The 20,470-nt window shown below is 35.3% G+C and overlaps 1 protein-coding gene across 2 annotated transcripts in view; it reads left to right on the forward strand.

Moving 5' to 3' along the window:
* Positions 1 to 20,470, forward strand: part of LOC116168756 (CREB-binding protein) — a 37,688-nt gene that overhangs the window by 909 nt on the left and 16,309 nt on the right. Inside the window, exons 2-14 of one of the 2 annotated variants that reach the window (XM_031484736.1) lie at positions 179 to 292; positions 655 to 878; positions 1,675 to 1,891; positions 1,943 to 2,136; positions 6,697 to 6,910; positions 6,985 to 7,215; positions 7,305 to 7,601; positions 7,656 to 8,056; positions 12,813 to 13,779; positions 13,831 to 14,250; positions 14,297 to 14,586; positions 14,634 to 14,791; positions 20,367 to 20,447. In XM_031484736.1, the coding sequence (XP_031340596.1) occupies positions 179 to 292; positions 655 to 878; positions 1,675 to 1,891; positions 1,943 to 2,136; positions 6,697 to 6,910; positions 6,985 to 7,215; positions 7,305 to 7,601; positions 7,656 to 8,056; positions 12,813 to 13,779; positions 13,831 to 14,250; positions 14,297 to 14,586; positions 14,634 to 14,791; positions 20,367 to 20,447 (3,808 nt within the window). Of the gene's footprint in view, positions 1 to 178; positions 293 to 654; positions 879 to 1,674; positions 1,892 to 1,942; positions 2,137 to 6,696; positions 6,911 to 6,984; positions 7,216 to 7,304; positions 7,602 to 7,655; positions 8,057 to 12,812; positions 13,780 to 13,830; positions 14,251 to 14,296; positions 14,587 to 14,633; positions 14,792 to 20,336; positions 20,448 to 20,470 lie in introns of both variants that reach the window. The other variant, XM_031484735.1, reaches the window with a different exon arrangement.

Genomic DNA, 20,470 nt, shown 5'->3' on the forward strand with positions numbered 1-20,470 from the left:
AATGTACTATACAGGCCTTTGCATGAATTATCGTTATTTGATTTATTGGTTCGCTTCACAATTACACTTACTTTTAAACTCTTACCTTAACCTAACAAGTTCCGAATAAAAGTACTATTATTAAGTAGGTGATGGTACTAAAGGAAAAGAAATAATACTTTATTTACCTAACTATTAGTGTCGATGCAACATGCTTTCAACTACGGCTTGGGCCCGGGACACGGCCTGGGACAAACACCAGGTGGTGGGCAGCCAGATCTTCTACAGCATTGGAATATTCGTCAACAGCAAAGTAAATACTGCCTCCACTACCTCATACCTAATAACATAATTTTAACTTATACATAACATAAACCATTCGTCTCTTAATGAACCGCTAATTTGTATCTTTCTGTAAAATATGTTGTAGTTGCAAGTGTTGTGTTTGCATTTTAAACTTATTGATGTCTAGCTGTATTTTGTTAACAGAACATTTGCATTGCATAAATATACTCGCTTCTTAGTGCCTGACGATCATTATATGTCTGCATTAGTTTTAAGTTCATTTATTCAATCGGAAGTGCTCGTTTCTTGTACGCAAACAAGCACTTCCATCGATCATAAACACCTGTAGTCCACCTGACACTCGAATTAATAAATCTGGTTAACGTCTAGACGTCCTGTCCAACATGGATATGTTCGACTTGGAAAATGATCTACCGGATGAACTCATGTCTTCTGGTGGTTCATGGGGAATGGTCTCAGATCCTTTAGGAAACAACAAGCCTCCCGCTCAAGGACCTGGACCCGGTGGTTTGCAAAATGGCGTCGAAAATTCCGATGGTACCAACTCACTACGGCAGATGCAATTGAATCACCACCTCCTTCAGCAGGTAATTGTACGTATTGATTTTTGATCTTTTTTTAATGTACTACTAAAGATATTTTTATAGCCGCTTTATTACAAATTCATCGAAGACTATTAGAAATTACTTCCGAACCTTCTGTTTTCATTAATATAGAATTATCTAAAATGTTGTATTATGTCTGTAATTTTTTATACCCACAACAGACCTTTTTTTAATATTTATTTATGTATTACAAAATTTAAAATAAATCCCTTTTTGGGATTGCTGAATTTTGACATTTTTATTTAAGCATTAAACAATTTCCTGCAATACAAAAAAATTAAACATTTGTAAAAAAGTACTGTGTTGTTTATATAATTATTTTATTTCTATTTAAGTATGGTTCTTGTTTCATATAATTTTTCTAAAATAAATGACTAAAAATTTCTTGAAGAATTTATTTATTACTAAAATACTTTTTGAGTGAATTGATTTTTTTGTTAATTTTTTTGAGAAGTATATCACAACAGTTAGTTAAATTCCCCGAAGGTGTGAATTTTATTGCAGTGGTTATTTTCAGTCTCTTCTGTTTCAAATAGAAATTACAACTAGACGAGATAGAGAATAGTTTCAATGATTCTATCTTCAAATATCAAAAGAAGTAGGGGGCAATTAGTAAAGTCACCTAAATCTGTTCTTTTTTAACACTTGGGTTAAATGGAAGAGCACGAGATTATTTTGCTGTAAATAGATTTATTTGGTAAAAATAGGAAAAGCCAGAAATTAATAAAAATATCTTTCAGCAAATTGTTTAATTGGCTTGTGCTTTTACTAAATTTCTTTTCAGGGGAATAAAAACTTGGTCGGAAACGCTTTAGCAATGGCAACTGCTCAGTTAGGAAGTAAAAGTCCGAATCTTCAAGCGCCTCCAAATGTCTCGGTCGCCAAAGGTGTTTTAGATCCGATGTCTTTAGGCAATCTCCCGTCCAGCATTCCTAACAATGTAGGACTGCAATCGATTGCCAACAACGGAAGTTCACCTCAAGTGATGAGTTCGATACCAGGTATTTACAAGTGTTATACTACGAATTGTCTTAATTAATACATTATTGCAGGTATGAACAGTAATGTGGCAGCAGTTAGTGCGAGCGGTATGATCATGACCAACAGCAATATGGGAACGATAGGAAATATGGCAGGGGGTGGTTTGGTCGTGTCTAGTGCCGTGAATAAGCCGACGTTAACGAATACAACCAGCATGATGGCAACTGGACAGCATCAGTTACCTGCGAATCACGGTGTTCCTCAGGTGAGTGTTGTTATCTTGCACTATTCAAGTGGTAGATTTATGAACCTGATTTTGTTTTGGTTGATTTCAAATGATTAGACATTTTCCTAAAATTGATAAATAAATAAAAGTCATGAACAATCAAAAAACTTCTAATTAGTGGTTGTATTTAAAAAAAGAATAATTGTCAGTTATCTGCTTGTTTTATTCCTTTCAAATCACCATTCACCACAGAAACCAAACTCATTTTTGTGATTCAACACAGAGATATCATAAAACATTACAATTCGATCTAAGAGAAAAGTGTATGAAAAATAATGGGCCAAAAAATTAATTAAAAATTAAGGCATTACAAGGCTACTTGAGTGAAGGATAACTTATCATAAATGATACTGTTGAAGGGCAAACCGTTAATCTTTCCTAAATTTAAGTTTTTAGTTGATAGTACATTTGCTTACTTGTTATTTATAGATACTTTTGGTTTCTAATGTTTGTTTATTATCAGTGCAAATAATGCAAGTTTTTGCACTAGGAAGATTTTTAAGTTTCTTAAAATAATGTACAGAGTGTTCTACAAAGGGATTCACTATTGCTATTTTGTTTATTATTGTTGTTACATGACTATTTATGAATGACATTTTACTATTCAATATGAAATAATTGGAAATATTAAATCTAATATACATGTGTTAATGAAATTTTAGTATATCTGTGAGCCATTGTCTAGCAATAGTGGCTAAATGTTTTAGATTTATTTTGGAGTAAAAAAATGTGATTTTTGGCGCTATAATGAATTTTAGTTTTTTACTGTTTGATTTAAAATTGAATGATTTTTGTGTATGCAATGTTATTTTACTATGCACATCATATTTCATTTTATGCATAGGATCCACAGATACAATTTCGTGGAAATAACATTTCTGAGAAATCCCTTTCGGTTTCGCATAACAAGCTTTTCTTGTCAATCTGAAACAATGGTGAAATCAAAAATTGAAAATATTCGCTTGCTTAATAAAATCTAAAAAAATTGCCGATTTCAGAATGACTCCATATTTTTTAGTTTTAGGACCTAACCTAATTCTTTTTAATGAAGCAACCTGTATATTTTAATCTAAAAAGGGAACATATTAAATTCTTTGTTCAAAAATATAATTAGAAAGATTCAAGTTATAAAATTCACAGATTCAAACAGATCTAAAAAAATTTAAAAAAAGGTTCAAATAATTAAAAAAAATACAAAAAATTTAAAACACAGTTTTGAATTTTGAATTTTTTTTTTAATTTAAAACAGTTTTGAATTTTTTAAAATCTTGAATCTTTAAATTTTTTTAGTGTTATATTTTAAAGGCTTCAATATGCTATTTTAGATTAAAATCTACAGAGTGTTTGATTTAAGATCTGATAAATTTTTTACCTTACCCCGTGCATATATTTCGAAAATGGCAAATTATTCAACATTATTCAATTCAAACAAACTTTTGCACGGCGTTTTGTGTCGCGTGCTTCAGGACGCCGAAAAGTCACGCGTTTCTACCACGTTGGCTGTCGCGCGTTCGCTCGAAACGCGCGTATAACACAGGGGTCAATTTTGTCGCGCTAATCTGTAACATCATCTGTCGCGGGGCAGCAATCGCTGAACGCCCTGCATAAATGCACCTATTTGACTCGATGTAATGCCTAATCGTTTGGGCGCTAAATAATTGATTTCTTAGAGCACTTTTTTAAGTAGAATCCATAGCGATACATAGGTAGTTTATATACACTATCCGGTTTTTTATACAACCCTAAATTACATTTTCTCATATGGACCACCTTATACATTTTTTTGAGTTTTTGGAAAAAAAGCGTAAAATTTCCTACATTTTAATGTATCACTGATTATATTTATATTGAATATTATTTGCAATATTGCTCTATTTCAAAAAAGTGTCCAATTTGGACCACCCTGTACATGCTCGCAGTAGATTTGTGAGACACTTTGGTCACGTTAATCAGAAGAACTTATCGTGAAGATTTTTCTGCAAATAGAAATGCTGTATGCACACTTACAGACACTTTCATAGTGCGCATTTTAGATGATTTCATTCTGTATTTGTTCACTTAATACTATTCGAAGAAGCCATCTATTCATGTACCCATTTGGAAGTTTTTGTTTGGGAATTCGGAGAAATTAAGGAAATTAAAATTATTATAAATCTAATTTTTGTTTCAATAATTTCACGTCACGAGTGATTCTAGTAAAAAATCACTGGTGTCGTGAAATTATTGAAACAAAAATTAGATTTTTACGCAAATACTAAATTCCAATTATTTATTTTTTCCGGTTTTCCGAATTAAAAAATAATAAACTGTACCAAATAGACAACCAACAAAGTCACTTCCGGTTGACGAACATTGACCAAAATGTAATCAATTAGTGAGTGTATCATAGAATTGTAAATTCCCGCAATGTATAGGTGCTCTATTATTAAAATAAAAAAAGTGAAAACACTAATGGACCTGCCCAAAGATTTTTCCAAAGCATAAAAATCGGAATTGTAAATGTTATTGTTCCATTCATCATGAAGGCAGTGTACAGGTTGTCCCATTTTTGACATTTATAGGGGATCTCTGTAATTGTTAATGCTATCAAAACAGTAATATAGGTATCAGCACTCTTTTGGGTCAAACTTACAAATAGTAAAATCAAAAATTTTAAAATATTCGCGTGCTTAAGAGGTACCAGAGGAAAAAAATTGTCAATTTTAAAATTACTTTATTTTGTTAATGAGTGTGATGAAGATTGTTGACTAATCTGTAGTTTTCAAAAGAAGTATAAGTATCGATTCAAAAATTCAAAAAATTTGTTGTATTTTTTTAATCATTTAAACTTTATTCTAATTTTTAAAAGCTTTTTTGAATATCGTTCCTGGCGTGTTATATTTCTCAAAAGAAAATGTAATGTTATCTTTTTAGATTAAAATATACACTGTGTTCCATAAAAAAAAATGGGGTCCAATACACATGTTTTAAAAACTGCAGATTATTAACTAGCGGTCCAGCTCGTTTATGAGTTTGGACTTTCTGTTCTTCTGTTGATTGATACAGTGTAGATGGGATTAAAGTTGTCCCCTAATTTATTTATCGTTACGAATATTCGGAAATGTTTGAGAATATTTGAGAGTTTGAGTATTTATGGAAATATTCATCTTTTACAAAATATACTATTCTATACTAATTATAACACACCAAAGATAGAATCAATCTTTTAATAAAGTTACGTTTTTTAAAAATAATAAAACGCATCTAAGTTTTCAATTGTTTATTTAACACACATAAAATAGGGAAACTTTTTAGTCTCAGTTCATATGTGCCTTCAAAACAAAACTAAATTAATTATAATTAATAACTTTTTGTATTTTCGCGTTTGTCCTGTTGGGCAAATAAATCATTATTATTATTAAATCCAGACAAATTAAAGAAAACTCACTAAAAAAATTCGAAAATAAGAATCAAGAATTTAAAATAAGAATAAGAAATTTGAAAGTAGTAGCCTGTCTAGCGTACTGTGGAAATTCTGATAACAATTCAGATTCTTCCAAAGATAGTGCCCATAGAAGGTGCTAACGTGAACCGTCCATTTCCCCGACCGACCAAAGCTAGAGAAAATGGAAACGAAATTTGATATTTTCAGTTTTTCGGTGACACCTCAGTTCTTTTCAAAGCTTTTTCCACAATTTCTTTGCTTTCATCCATTTAACCTACACTGTCTCTCTCATCGTTCCGGAAATCCCAATGGTGAGTCATGAATTTGAACCACCCTGTACATGATAACTCGCGAAGGATTTTGAATTTTCCAGTTTGGTTTACAATAATGGGTACACAATGGTCAAGGAACTAACTGATTAAATTTTGGTCATTCGGACTTCAGTCCATCTGTGTTTGTAGACGAGTGCCTGTATTGGTTTGAAACGGTTTATTCAACGATCAATAAACTTTTGTAATTTGTAAACATTTTATACATGGACTCTTTCGGAAATTGACAATTTCTTAATTTTCCCCTGTATCTTAAATTTGATTTGCCACAGTCTGTTCTTCCGCTTAATTCCGCTATACACAAGCAAAAAAATACAAAATTATCTTAAGCATCTTATGACTAACGAGTGCATACTTAAAGCCAATAGCCGACCTTCCAGTTTAAGTCGCTCATGTGTGGGAAAAAGGTTTGAAATGAAATAGGTATTTGCGCTTCAACAGTATTTTTTCTACTTGCTGCTAAAACCCAGTAATCATTTACTAAAGGTGCGTTTGTTTTTGGATTTTGATTATTTCTTTTGCTCTAAATTTTCGTCGTTGACGCACTTTTATCACTCAAACAATTTTATATACAGGGTTGCTATTAAAAATGGAACAAAAGCTTTTACGCCCAAACTGTTTGAGATATGGACATTGAATTTCACTACAAACATTAAGTGACCATTTACTCTGCTCTTTTTTTTTTGGATACTGAAACATAAAAACGAACGCACATTACTCAATCTAGTTCAATGTGATAATGCAAACATTTATGTGTGCGAAAATTATTAAAAGTGCTTTAAACAGGCAATGCAAAATGGACCTATAATGACTGGACGAGCGGTTGCTATGCAGCACATGAATGCTAGAGCTCCTGGTCCTCACGGAGTACATGCAATGGGTCCTAGAATGCAACCACCAGGCATGCTACAAATGGGTGCTGTTGGACAAGGCATGCCTAACAATCCTTCATATGCATATCCCAATCCCAATGCAACTGGTCCACAGGGAATGCAAGTCGGTTAGTAGCTTGATATACACTGCAGTTTTATTTTGTTTTTTGTGCGGATTGTGCTTAAAGATTATATTATTTAGGAGTTGTGGCACCTCAACCACGGAATGCCATGGGTATTCAGCAAACAAGATTTGGCGGACCGGCAGGTCCAGTCGGTCCAGCGTCAGGTGGTGAAGGGGGCATGGCTCAAACCCAACCGCCCGCTCCTTCACCTGCTCAACCGCAATCTGGTGCACCGTCAGGAACGCAGCCTGGTCCACAAACTGCAACCCAAAACCAGCCTGGGACGGGTGCACCTGCTGCTTCCACAGGTGAATTATTTCTCGTAGTATTTAGATACACAAAATTCCTGCGCATATCAATTGTTCTGGGTTTGATTGACCTTTTTAACTTGTTTCAGATCCTGAAAAACGTAAATTGATTCAACAACAGTTAGTACTTCTGCTGCATGCACACAAGTGTCAAAGGCGAGAATCTCAAGCTAATGGTGAAGTTTGGCAATGTACATTGCCGCATTGTAAAACTATGAAGAACGTTTTGAATCATATGACGACGTGTCAAGCCGGTAAAAGCTGTTCAGTACCTCATTGTAGTTCATCGCGACAAATCATCAGTCACTGGAAACATTGTGTTCGAAATGACTGCCCTGTGTGTTTACCTTTAAAGCAAGCGGACAAAAATAGAAATAATCCTAACAGTAAGATAAAAATTAAAGAGGGAAATTTAAATTTCATTCTGGCATGTTTTATAGCTCCATCTAACCCAGCGCCTACTACGCCGTCACCAAATCCATCCGCGTCAGACATGAGGAGAGCTTATGATGCTTTAGGAATTCAGTGTCCCACAACTGCAAGCGCCGGACCGACCCCGGCTGGTCTCATTCCAAATGCTCAACCACGCCCCGGCTTAAGGTTACCGCTTACAGTGGCTCCCACGATTCCTAATATCAATCCAAATTTGGGAGGAGTCAGAGGTCTTGCTCCGCCCCAAGGCCAACCGGCACCTAACGTTAGTCTACCGTTAAGCAGCGATCCATCTTCCACACCTACACCTAGTTCGGCAGCACAAGTTGCGGCTAACATTCAACAAAGTGTGTCTGGAGTTCAACAGCTGTTTGGTGTAGGTTCAGGAACCGATCCGGCACAAGGAGTGGTATGTTTCAATACTAATGTAGTCAATATCAAATAAGGATGAAGCAGATGGCACCATAATTGCATTTATAATTTAACATTTTTTCTTATTTAAACTTGAATTTGATTTATAAACAATGCAACATATCGATGTTCACTGTCCAATTAGAAAAATCGTTTTCTTTTACTTGTAGCAATTTAAATAATGCAGAAAGAAGGGGTTGATTGATTTTTCACAAGGAATGGGTATTACTTGAATTCTAGGAATAGATTCTTTGGTACACATCTTGTTGATGCTGTTCAGACAAATGCTGTGTGCATAAAGGTGTTGTGTTGAACCCATTTCCAAAATTGGAAATTACTCTGATTGTGATCAACTGTCAAGTACCAACAATTTGCCATGCTGCAAAATCAATGATGCAATATTTGCAACAAAGTTCCAACATGACCTTTCTTTTTCACAATTACTGACACTTTACATTGACAGGTGGGTGAAACTTGTATGATTTTTAATTTGCCGCTCTCGTTTTATTTAACTTTTATAGGCAAAGTACTAAAGTGCTTAGAGATTCAATGTACTGGAATCAGTATGGTTAATCCATGCAAGAGGGAACCAAAATCCAAAGTCTGGTGTTTAACTTAATTAGATTTGTACATTACATTTGCAATTTTTAGCTTCCTAGCTTGAGTTAGGTGGCTATTGCGATCACCGTTTTTTGGACATGTTAAAATTTTTGTCCGTCTGTATGTATGTGCGTACGTTGGCAATTTTCCGAAGTAACGGCTCGACAGATTTTGTTCAAATTTTGGATATGGATATTAGACATACTGAAACGAAAAATAACGAGCCGGATTTAAAAAAAAAAAATTTGGAGCGCTGCAACGGCATCAAACTTTTTCTTTCAAATAGCAACCTAAAATTTTTTCTAAAGGCCGCTTGACATGGAGCAATACTACGCGCAAGAACTTGCAGAAAGAAATTGCAAGGTCAAATCCTTGCATGCAATAAGCATTGCATGGTATTTGACATGGTGCAATTCTATATATTAATTTGCCAGTCTGCCAACAGAAGAATCATATGGATTTGTCAACAAAGTTGTTAACCTCAAATGAAAATTAAATTTTGATTGCTTGAAGAAACATGAAAATTACAAGAATAAATAAGATTAGTAAAAACAAGTAATGATTGCGTCTCTCAGCATCACAGTTGCCGCCGCTGTATTTTACTAGGTTGGTGCCACAAAAACAACTAGATTTATCCCTAGAATTGCACGATTCATGCAAGAAAAATAGCACCGGTCCTATAAAAATTGCATGCAAGTCTCTTGCAGCAATTGATCAGCTGGCTTTGAACTGCGCATGCCTTTCGCAATTTTTCTTGCAACTTACATGCAATTGCAATTTTTATTGCTCCATGTCAAGCGGGCTTAAGCTATTCGAAAGACCTTATTTTTTCTGTGTACAACTTATAAAAATGGTGCCAGGTTTTATTACAAAAAAACTGAGAAAAAAAATGTCAAAGTTAAAAAATTTAAATATTTCTTTTCGGCAAGACTAAATTAATTCTAATTAAGAATTACAATTATTAATAAAATCTAAAATTAATAGACAAACATGAGCAAATTTAAAGAACAAAGATACAACAGCACACGGTGACCCATCTTGAGTACTAACCGCGCCCTAGATTGCCAAACTTCGGTGATCGGACGAGAACTGGTGTTTTCAATGTGCTATGGCTGTTGTCGAAAAAGTTACTCTTCTAAGGGAAACAATGTAGAATCTTTTTTTTTACAAAAAGAGCATACAAAAAAAGATGCAAACGCCACGTCAATTTCGTATTTAGGAAAGAATGTGTCATTAGAAACAACCTATTATCGCGATCTAATTAGAATTATTAATTTAAGGGGTAAACTTAGTTTTTTCCAAGTATATAACAATAGAATTGAATAAACAGAAATAAATACTGTTTACGGTGGTAACAGTTATATACGATAGTTTTGATGCAAGCATTTTTGCATGGAATATATTGTATTAGTTTCAGGAATGATTTATGGGGGTTTAATTTGATACACAAGCCCAATTGGGGTGTAGCCGAGGGCGTATAGGGTCATTTCTTTTGGACTACCAGTTTCGGTAAAGTGTAGAGCAACTTAATTTTTTCAAATAGAAACCTTGAATATTCTTATTCTACATCGGAAAATAATAAACTTTCGTGGGAAACGTTTTTGTTTAAACTTATTATTTTTTGAGACACTCTTCTAAAAGCGCTCGGATTGAGCTAGAAAGCTGTTCTGTCAAGAATTTGGCAATGGTTTATAAAAGAACATGCCCAGCAGAGAAAAGTAGTAGAAACTACTTCTCAGTATGAAAGTTCTGTTGAACTGGATATTTTATTATTATTATTATTTATTATTTTGCCTTTATTTTTCAGTGGGCGGGCTTTCAGCCAAGGCTGCTCTACCAACCCAACCCACTATACATTTACAAATATCCATGCCCGAACCGGGATTCGAACTAGGGACCCTTAGCACCACAGTTCAGCTATCAAATTTGCTTGCTTGATTTATACCCGACACGAATTATGCAGATATACTCAAAGATCCTTCCAAATACTATTTTCCAGAAATCAGTTTTGAAGTGGTTCAGTTGAAGTATGTGGCTTAATACTCATCTTCCAATGTCATGATTAGTTTATGCAATTTATCGGCGGCAATAGATCTAAAGGAATTCAATTCGGTCCACTTTAATCAGTGTGACCTATATAATTAGATGACGTGACCAAACCTTCGCAAATAAGATAAGACTTTAATGATAGTGTTATCAGGTGTTGTCAATAAGAAATAAGCTGGGCATCTTAAAACCTTCATCCAAGATGATGGACCAACACCAAAAATTACAAAGCAGTTTTTCAAGATGGACGTGGGCAATTTTTATACTCCTGTAGGTTTCTATTATGTCAATAAAAATGTATCATTTATAATACTTTTTATTAGTAATTTCAATATTGTCCAGTTTCACAGATGATTAACGTTAATCAAAAGAGAATGGGAAACAACTTACCTTATAATCAAAGGTGAGTAACATTCTAATATTATCATTGATTAACCTTCAATCATCATTTGTGAAATCGGGCATATTTATATTTGTACAAAGTACAATACAGGTTGATCCTCTCGTTTCTTCGTTTCCATTAATCTCTTAATTCCTTTGAGGAGTTTTATTATGAGCTATAAAAATGTTTAAATATTGCCTGCGCTTTGTATATCTGTTCATCTGTTTCTATTTTAGCATGTGTTTTTCAACTGCTATATATGTCATCTAGTTATCAAATGAAAGTTTATTTTATCGGGCGGTGAACCTCCTCCTCTTAACCGTTTACGCTCTATAATAACCGTTCAGGCTGCGGAGAAAATAGAGCGAGGGGTAAAGGAAAAAAATTCAATTACTACAGTAATTTCTCCAGATATTGACTGGCCAAAATTTCTACACTGATCTCGTTGGGATACCGCCCAAACGCATTGTTTCAATACCCAAGAAGTGGATTTGACGCAATTTTGATGACCTGAATTTTGACCAAGACATATTAAAATCTATTTATACACTGATTTTATTGGAAAAATTAAAAACCTCTTAGTAACACTTTGGCGTACTGTGAACGGAAAAGATTGTTTACCTAGAATTAAAATAGTGATTTGTCAACTGTAAAGGCCTCCTTGACCTTGAAAAATCGAAAGTAAACTAAAAATAAGTTTCACACCAAGCAGGGCGGAATCCCAAAATATCAAATTCCATTTCGAAAATTGTTTATCAATCATACCTATTGTAAACTCAATCTGGGGACATACTATGCATGATAGTTTTGAAGCGAGCATTTTTGCCTAGAAAATATATCAGTTTCAGTGGATGATTTATCCGGGTTTAACAAATTGGGGTGTAGCTGAGGGTGGGTCATCTTATATTTGAAAATAACTTAATTTATATACAGGGTGTTCCATTTATCTTGAGGCAGTCGATTATTGTGGAAACTAGTGGGGATATCAAAAAATGATTTATATACAATAATCTTCATACGAAGGAGCTCATTCAATGATGCTATGCACAGTTTCAACTGTCCCTTAAAGGTCAAGTGAAGGGCAATATACTTTTTGAATATTATTATTCTACATCAGAAAACAGTAAACATTTTTTGAAGACTTCTATACAAAAATGCGATTTTTGGTTTGAGCTAGGAAGCTTGATCTGTCAAGAATTTGGCACATTTTTTTAAATAACCTTCCTAACTGCAAATTTAATGGTAAAAGTTCAAATTTTGTGTCTAAATAAAATGAGCTCTTAAAAGTTGCCTATAACTGAAATGGCCGGTCTGGATTTTGAAAAAACTCATTTTTATTTGGGCGCAATATTTCATTTCAACAGTGTAATAAGATGCATAATTAGGACTCTATTTCTGCATAAGAACAAATTAATTTATTTTGCAAACGCCGATAGCTGCGTGAAGTTGGCCGCAATAATGCGAGAGATAATGGTAACTTATTTTGCATAAGGTCAGAAAATTGCATTTAAACAGTGGCGCCTAATTATGCCTTTGATTAAATGAAATAAATCGGACATGATTCGACTACCATCACACATCTCATTTATGTAACAATTTGTTGTGATCTTAATACAAAACATTATTTATCTAATCCACGAATGAAAATGAAGGCCAATCCTTTTCTCTGCTTCATTCTTATTTGAATTTTAGTTTGGTTTCTTGTACTTACTGTAATGTGGATTAGGTGGGAGGTGATGGTCGCATTCAATTGCCGACAGGACTGCAAGCGGGTCAAGTTACGGCGACGCCCGTGCAAGGTACAAAAGAATGGCACCAATCGGTAACACCAGATTTACGAAATCATTTGGTGCACAAATTAGTACAAGCAATTTTTCCAACACCTGATCCTCAAGCAATGCTAGATAAACGTATGCATAATTTAGTTGCATATGCACGTAAAGTTGAAGGTGATATGTATGAAATGGCCAATTCTCGTTCTGAATATTATCATCTGTTAGCCGAAAAGATTTACAAAATACAAAAGGAATTAGAAGAAAAAAGACAAAAACGTAAAGAACAGCAGCAACAGCTTCAGCAACAACAGCAACAAGTTCAGCAACAGCCCGAGCTGCGACCTGGTGTGCCTGGTGTTGTCGCCGTAAATCGATTACCTACACGACAACAACCGGTCTTGAGAAGCAATTCACCAGGAGCGCTGATGGGACTTGCTGGCGTGATAAACACGACAGGAAATCGTATGATGTTTCCTGGACAAAACACGCCACAAAATGCTCAAGCAAACGTTGTCGGGTTACCAGGTCCCAGTCCAACCGCTACAAATAATCCAAGTTTATCACCGTTCGGACCTATGTCTCAACAAAGCGTATCGCAAAGTGGATCAACAACCACTCAGTTCTCAAACACAAACGGGCCGAATTTACCATCTACATCACCCGCAAGTAACCAATCTCAGTTCAATGAAGTCTCAAAACGACTGGCACCTTCTCCTTCCGCATTCGGACTTCAGCAATCCGGTGTATCTGGACCAAATCAAATTAGTACAAGTGGAACTACGCGACTACCTAACTCAACACCTGACATCTCCACGCCAGTTTCACATTCGATGGGTCCTACTTCGGTTAGTTCTTCGAGGGGTCCTTCTCCTGCCCCTTCGACACCTATCGTCCCATCTCCGTCGGCAGCTGGTCTTGGTAAGTCCACCACCGGGTTATCCATAATTGATAATCACGCATTAATTGTAGGTAAAGGCATGGGTAATTCTGAAAGAATGGGTCACGGTAACGGTGGACTTCAGAGATCTTTATCCGCACAAATGGCCGCGATTGCAGCGGCACACGATAAGGACGAAGACGGCTCACCGCATTCATCTGGAGGAATTAAGGGCAAATTAGACACAATTAAACTGGAAGATGCGACAACGATAGAGAGCAAGCCGGAAGAAACCGAAATAACAAATATGGAGAGTCACGGAGGGAAAGGAATTAAGACTGAAATTTCTCACGAGATTAAAACTGAACCCATGGAAGAATCTGACATAAAAGAAGAGATGCGAATTAAAGATGAACCGCCATCTACTCCCGACAGTTCTGTCGATATTAAGGCGAGCTCCACAAGTTTGGATTTAGTTCCACAACCAAGTATGGATAAAAAGCGAATTTGTAGTAAGTGTCGAGTGCCACGCCCAGATTCTTAACTTGATTGTTTCAGTTTTCAAACCGGATGAATTGCGTCAGAAACTAATGCCGACTTTGGAAAAACTGTATCGACAGGACCCGGAAAGTATTCCCTTTAGGCAGCCGGTCGATCCGCAAACGTTGGGTATTCCCGATTATTTTGATATTATAAAGAAACCTATCGATTTATCTACCATTAAGCGAAAGCTAGATATTGGTCAATACGAAGATCCATGGCAGTACGTTGATGACGTTTGGCAGATGTTCGATAATGCGTGGCTGTATAACAGAAAAACTAGTCGAGTGTATCGATATTGTACAAAGGTAATTTTTCGGTTTGTGTTCCAGACGGGTACAAACTTATATTTTAGCTGTCGGAGGTGTTCGAGCAGGAGATTGATCCCGTAATGCAATCTATGGGGTATTGCTGCGGGAGAAAATATACCTTTAATCCTCAAGTTTTATGCTGTTATGGCAAGCAATTGTGCACAATTCCAAGAGACGCGAAGTATTACAGCTACCAAAACAGGTAACGTATTATATTGACTGGTTAAAAATAAATTTGTGAATCGGATTATTTTTTCATACTTATAGAAAATGGGTATTAAATGTAGTAGGACAATCTTTAATTAAGCATCTAAAGTTACTGCATTTAACACTCACATAATCTAACACTTGTATTGTCATTTGGTTGAATTCTATTTACTTAGAGTTGCAATTTGGGATAAAACACCATCGCTGCACTTTGCTTAATCATATACATACACTTCATCATATGGTGCACTCTAAATGTGGTAATCTGAAAATTTGTCATGAATTAATGAGTCATGAATTTTTCTTCTATATATAAGGAGATAATGTCCGCCCATCAAAAACGTTTAATTCTTATTTGTTAAATATATGCAGTGTGAAACGAACTTTTAAACACTAGTATATTTATGGAAAGTATTTTCTCTAAGTATTGGGTGGACTACCTAAATATCAACTGAAGGATTTAATTCCCCATTTATCAACAATGCAGTGTGTATGTAAGGATAACCCTGTTACCTACTCGCAATGGAATAATTTTGATAGTTCTTTAAACAGTTTTAAAAAATTATTGTTAAAACATATCCTGAGTTATGGCAGTCATGAACTGCACAATTGCATCACGGAATATTCCTTTTTGAATGTGCAGAAAAGTTTTAATTTGTTGTAATATTGTAGTGTTTTCTTTCAGAAATCTGGATCGCGCGCATTATTTGAAAACACAGGGCAATGCGAAAAATGTATATAGGATAACTTGTAGAGTATTTCCCACAGAACTCTTGGGAATAGCATATGTCGATTTTCATCTGTTTATGAATAATAAGCATTTAAATGCGTTTGAATGTATATCCGTATTGATGTCTTTGCTTTGAATGCTTATAATTTGTAAATGGTATAAGACAGACATGTCGTTGAGGGTTTTTGCGTGAAAAATTACATAAAGCAGTTATTTATTATTAGTGTCATTTTTGCAATTTGCGTTTAGGATAATGCGCGAACAGCTTCTGAAAGCGGAAATAAATGGACAAAAGGCATGTGCGGATTGCTAACTTGCTCAAACTGATCAGTCATCATCAGTATTGTGGAAACACACACATTCTTGTGTACAGGTTGTATCAAATTTCGTGTTAAGTACAGAGATCTCGCTTATTAGCAAAGATAGAGAGTTGGTTAAATGAACAAACATTGTCGAGTTATGCCTAAAGAAAATCAAGAAACAACATTTGCCCCCTTTTAGATGAGATCATTTCCATCATCTAAAGGAACAGACAGAGTTTCCTAAAGAAACTATTTTAGATTTTCAAATATCTCCTCACATAACGATTTTAAAGCCAAAAAATAAAATCAATTATGTTATTTTTCGTCAGAAAACTTTAGAGAGGGGGCAAATTCCGTTTTTAGTGCACTTTCTCTTTAAAAAAATAAAAAGGCACTTTTGCGCTCTTGATGTCTGTCTGTCACATTTCAATCGAAAAAACAAATTTGAAAGTGCACTCTTCGCTTCTTGCTTACAAGCGGCTTAACGAATTTTTTGATTTTATTTAGTCATAACTCGAGGATCATTTTTGTTGATTTCTATCTATGCTAATAAGCGAGATCTCTGTACTTAACAAGACATTTGGTACAACCTGTATATTTTGAACTAAATGCGCGCGATCATGATTTTCATCAAAATCTGTAAGGCTCCCTTCTCACAAAGCGTTTTTGCAGCGCTGCAGAGTGGCGTGGCGGAGTTGTAGGGTACGCGATTGTATGGCATATCAGTGGCGGCTGGTGTATAAGGGCTGCAGAGCTGCAGAACCACAAAAAAATAAGCTTTATAGTTAAACCTATAATAATCAAACAAAGCGCGACAAGCGCGGAAGTTAAAAAGTGGTATAGTTTCCCAGCACAGTAAACGATGAGTCTCCGCGGACTAGACTATATAAACTTAGCAGTGCGATACGAGAAGGTGCTGCGCTCCAAATTCAAGGTTTCCCCTCACCTTGCGACACTCACGGAGGTTATTTTTAGTGTGTAGCTTTAACGAGATTTTAAACTGCATCTGATGCAGCCCCAGCTCGGTTCTCGGTGAGAATGGTTACTTGCGGATCAATTTTAAAGTTTTCGCGTATTGTTATACGAGTTTATACCTACCTTTTTTTTTTGTTTATTTTAATATTCGCATTAGAAATTGATGTCATTCCTGGTTTATTAAGTTAAAAAATTTATAAACAACACCTACGAAAAAAAATTAAATTAAAACAAGACGGGCGTCCATTTCCCCTATATTTTCATTGAAAAAGAAGGCTCGAGTGATAAACAGTATATAAAAGAATATTTAATCGCGAATTGTATGTACTTAAGAAACGAATCGATATGTGGGTGCCATAAGAAAAATGCTCTCTTCTCTTTCTCGTGTGCACTTTTTGGCGGAAATAAATCGTGTAAGTACACAAATTGGAGTCACCGATATTTAACACATTTCAATCAAAAAATAAGGAAACATGCCGATCCCATTTACATAACACGCTTTACTAGGCACAGTAAATATAAGAGAACAACTAGATTCTGTCTATTGGGTAAATATTTAAAAAAATTAACGAAGAAATGGCAAAGTTGGTGTGTTTTGTTTCCTCTATTGTTTTGTCTAACTAAAGTGATTGACTACATAAAAATTTGTGGAATGTTTGAATTGGCACTGTGAGGGCATGATGAGACGAGCGCCTCAGAAAATTCGGGAATTTTTCGGGGTTCAATAAATATTAGTGCAGAGCTTGCAGAACCTCTGTATTTGTAACACACGAGCCGCCACTGTGGCACATCATACTGCTACTGTGTAGCAGACACAACTGTTAAGTTGCTCAGTAGCGGTACCAAGAGGGCCAGTTGACACGTTTCGCTGGGCGCCCGCTGTTATGTACCCGCTTTAAGTGCATAACCGCGATGCTCACACTACACTATAAATAAATGACCGTGCAGGTTGTTTTCTTCTCCACCACTTCACAACGATTGCAAAACATACCTGAAATCCTCCCGCTCTCGCCTCTAAAAATTGTTTTCTTTCACTTGTTCTCAGGAACCATACAACAGGCAGAGGGATGAAACTTGCGCTATTCCTAGGTGTTTGTGTATGGCATTATTGATTTTGTAAAAATGTTTCCAAAATTCCTACTCTTAAGATGATGAACCCCTAAAGGGCGATGCGAAAAAAATTGTGATCTCGACAGAATTTTGTATTAGGGGCTTTTCAACATGAAAATTGGCAAATTATTAGCGCATTTGTTTAAGAATTACATTTACACGCAGCATCATCGCCATTTATTTATCTTGGTTTTAAAAACACCTCATACATGATATTAACCTTAGATCACATATACATAGATATGGCCTTCCATTTACTTTCAATAAGGAGATCTGTGTCAACATACTTAACTAAAGACAGATATAACACCGCACATGCAGCATAAAACTGCTGAAAATCATAGGCGGCGCAAAAAGGGGTCACTGTTTTGCAAATCAACTAACCCATGAAATGAAATTGCATTTTCTGTACTACTATGTTCACCACAAATTAAACACAGCATTTGAATTATTACTTTTGTGAAAACTACTGCAATATCACTGTAAATCCCTTTATGTTCTACAGAAAAATGACACGCCATTGAAATGCCTGGAAACTGTAATACTCCAGTGTGCATGATCAGTGTTCTACTTTTGGCTATCTCTCTTATAGCGTTTTCGATTGGTAAAACTCGTGCTGCACGAGTGTTGCACGAGAAACTGAAGAAATCCTGTGAAAATTGCTCCCAATGGAACATAAATATTTGCAGATATTTGTTGTCTTTTGTCCATAACCTCAAAAGACCAATTTTTGGCTTTCAGTTTAATGACTAAGTGCAACTTTTTGTAAAGTAGAAGTTATGGCTAGTTCATCATCTTCGCTATCGCTAGATGACGACAAAAAACTCTCCAACGCAAGAAACAAATTCAAATTGTCGCACATGTTTGTTTTGAAAATTTGTTAACTAGCAGCTCCACGAGCTCTCGGACCTCGTGCGTCGAAATTTGCGCTGAGTGCGTAATTGTTGCATCACATTTGCCAATGGAACACAGAAAATTGCCCTAAATTTACGAATAGAACGTAAAAATTGCACTCGTGCAGCATGAGTGTTGCCAATCGAAAACGCTATTACATATGTTATCAGATTTAGTGGTTGTAGACAATAGATGGCGCGGAAGCCAAATCATCAAATGAGCATGCGCTCCAGCATAATTTTTAATAAAATTGTTACAAAAATTACAAAATATTATGTAAAACATAACTGCATTTGCAAATATCAAATTTGTTTTTAAAACTTTTTGTTGAAATTGTTTAAAAAATTTTGGTTAAAACGGCTCTAAAGGTTGGTGCCAGTGAACGGCGCTGGCTGCACCTCCTTACAAGTTTTGATAAATTTTTTAATCGCCTTGAGATAGGGGAGCAAATTCTCCTCGAACAGCCACCAAGCTGATTTAAAGTATCGAGGATTCCTTTTGATATAGTAAGTGGCGGATAAAAATGAAACAACTATCAAAAGCGAAATATGCTTAAACACATCAATGTGGGCACTGGTGCCGTTTTGATTATTTAGAAAATATTCCATGTTGAAGTTGCAAACATGCTCATTCAGTGTTTCCATTATGACATAATTATAGTGTTTCAACATCACGTCTATGGCAAGGAAAACGATATTGTTAAAGAGCCAGATCCATATTCGGCTATTGGAACCATTTCTCAAACACTTAAAGAACGATTTTTTTTAAATAATTATTTTTACATTGAGGTATAAGTAAATGTAGATCAAAAATTAGTCTCGCTCCCTCTTCTCCATTTGGGGAAGAAAAGTAATAGATCACTCCCTTATTCTATCAAATACAAAATTTGAGTTTGGCCACTAGTTAAAAGCGAGTTGGAGGTAGGTATTGCCAAAGATAAATTGCCAGCATTGGATAAGTTCAAGTGTGAACCAATTCGAAAATTCTGCGGAAAATTACTGTTACTAAGCTAATTTACTGTTTTAGTTAGACCCTTCAAAATTCATACTGGCGGTTGCACACATAAACCATGTGTCAAAAAAATTTTTTAACCTCAAAATATGTGAAATGATTTCAAATGGAAGCGTTTTAATTTTCATTTCTATATCTCAAAACGGTTTGAGCATGAAAGCTTTGGTTCCATTTTTAATAACGACCCTGTATAACATCACAACTGATGGTATTTGTAAGGTCCAAGATCAAATTGAACGCTTTAAGTAACTATTGATGCATTTTAAATTAATAGTGTTTGCTGTCGGATGTAGATAGTTCAGGGATCTGATTTCGCCATTTGCTATCATGGATCATTAAGTAGTCTGTAATAAATTGTTAATTACTGCAACAGTTTGCACATAGCGATTATCATATTATATTGCTTGCATGTATACATTGCTTTTAACACGTTCTCTTTTTTTTCCCGCTCTCTTCGACCACCTTCACCTAACAATCACATGATGTGCTTTTCACAATATTTGTGATGTTGAACACAGTCTAAATGCTTATGGACTTGGATCCAACAGATATACATTCTGCCAAAAGTGCTTCAACGATATTCAAGGCGACACCGTAACACTCGGCGATGATCCCACGCAAGCTCAAACGTAAGTGTGCATTTGTTTCTATC

Source organism: Photinus pyralis, unplaced genomic scaffold (assembly GCF_008802855.1).
Source record: "Photinus pyralis isolate 1611_PpyrPB1 unplaced genomic scaffold, Ppyr1.3 Ppyr1.4_LG4, whole genome shotgun sequence".
Taxonomy (NCBI): domain Eukaryota; kingdom Metazoa; phylum Arthropoda; class Insecta; order Coleoptera; family Lampyridae; genus Photinus; species Photinus pyralis.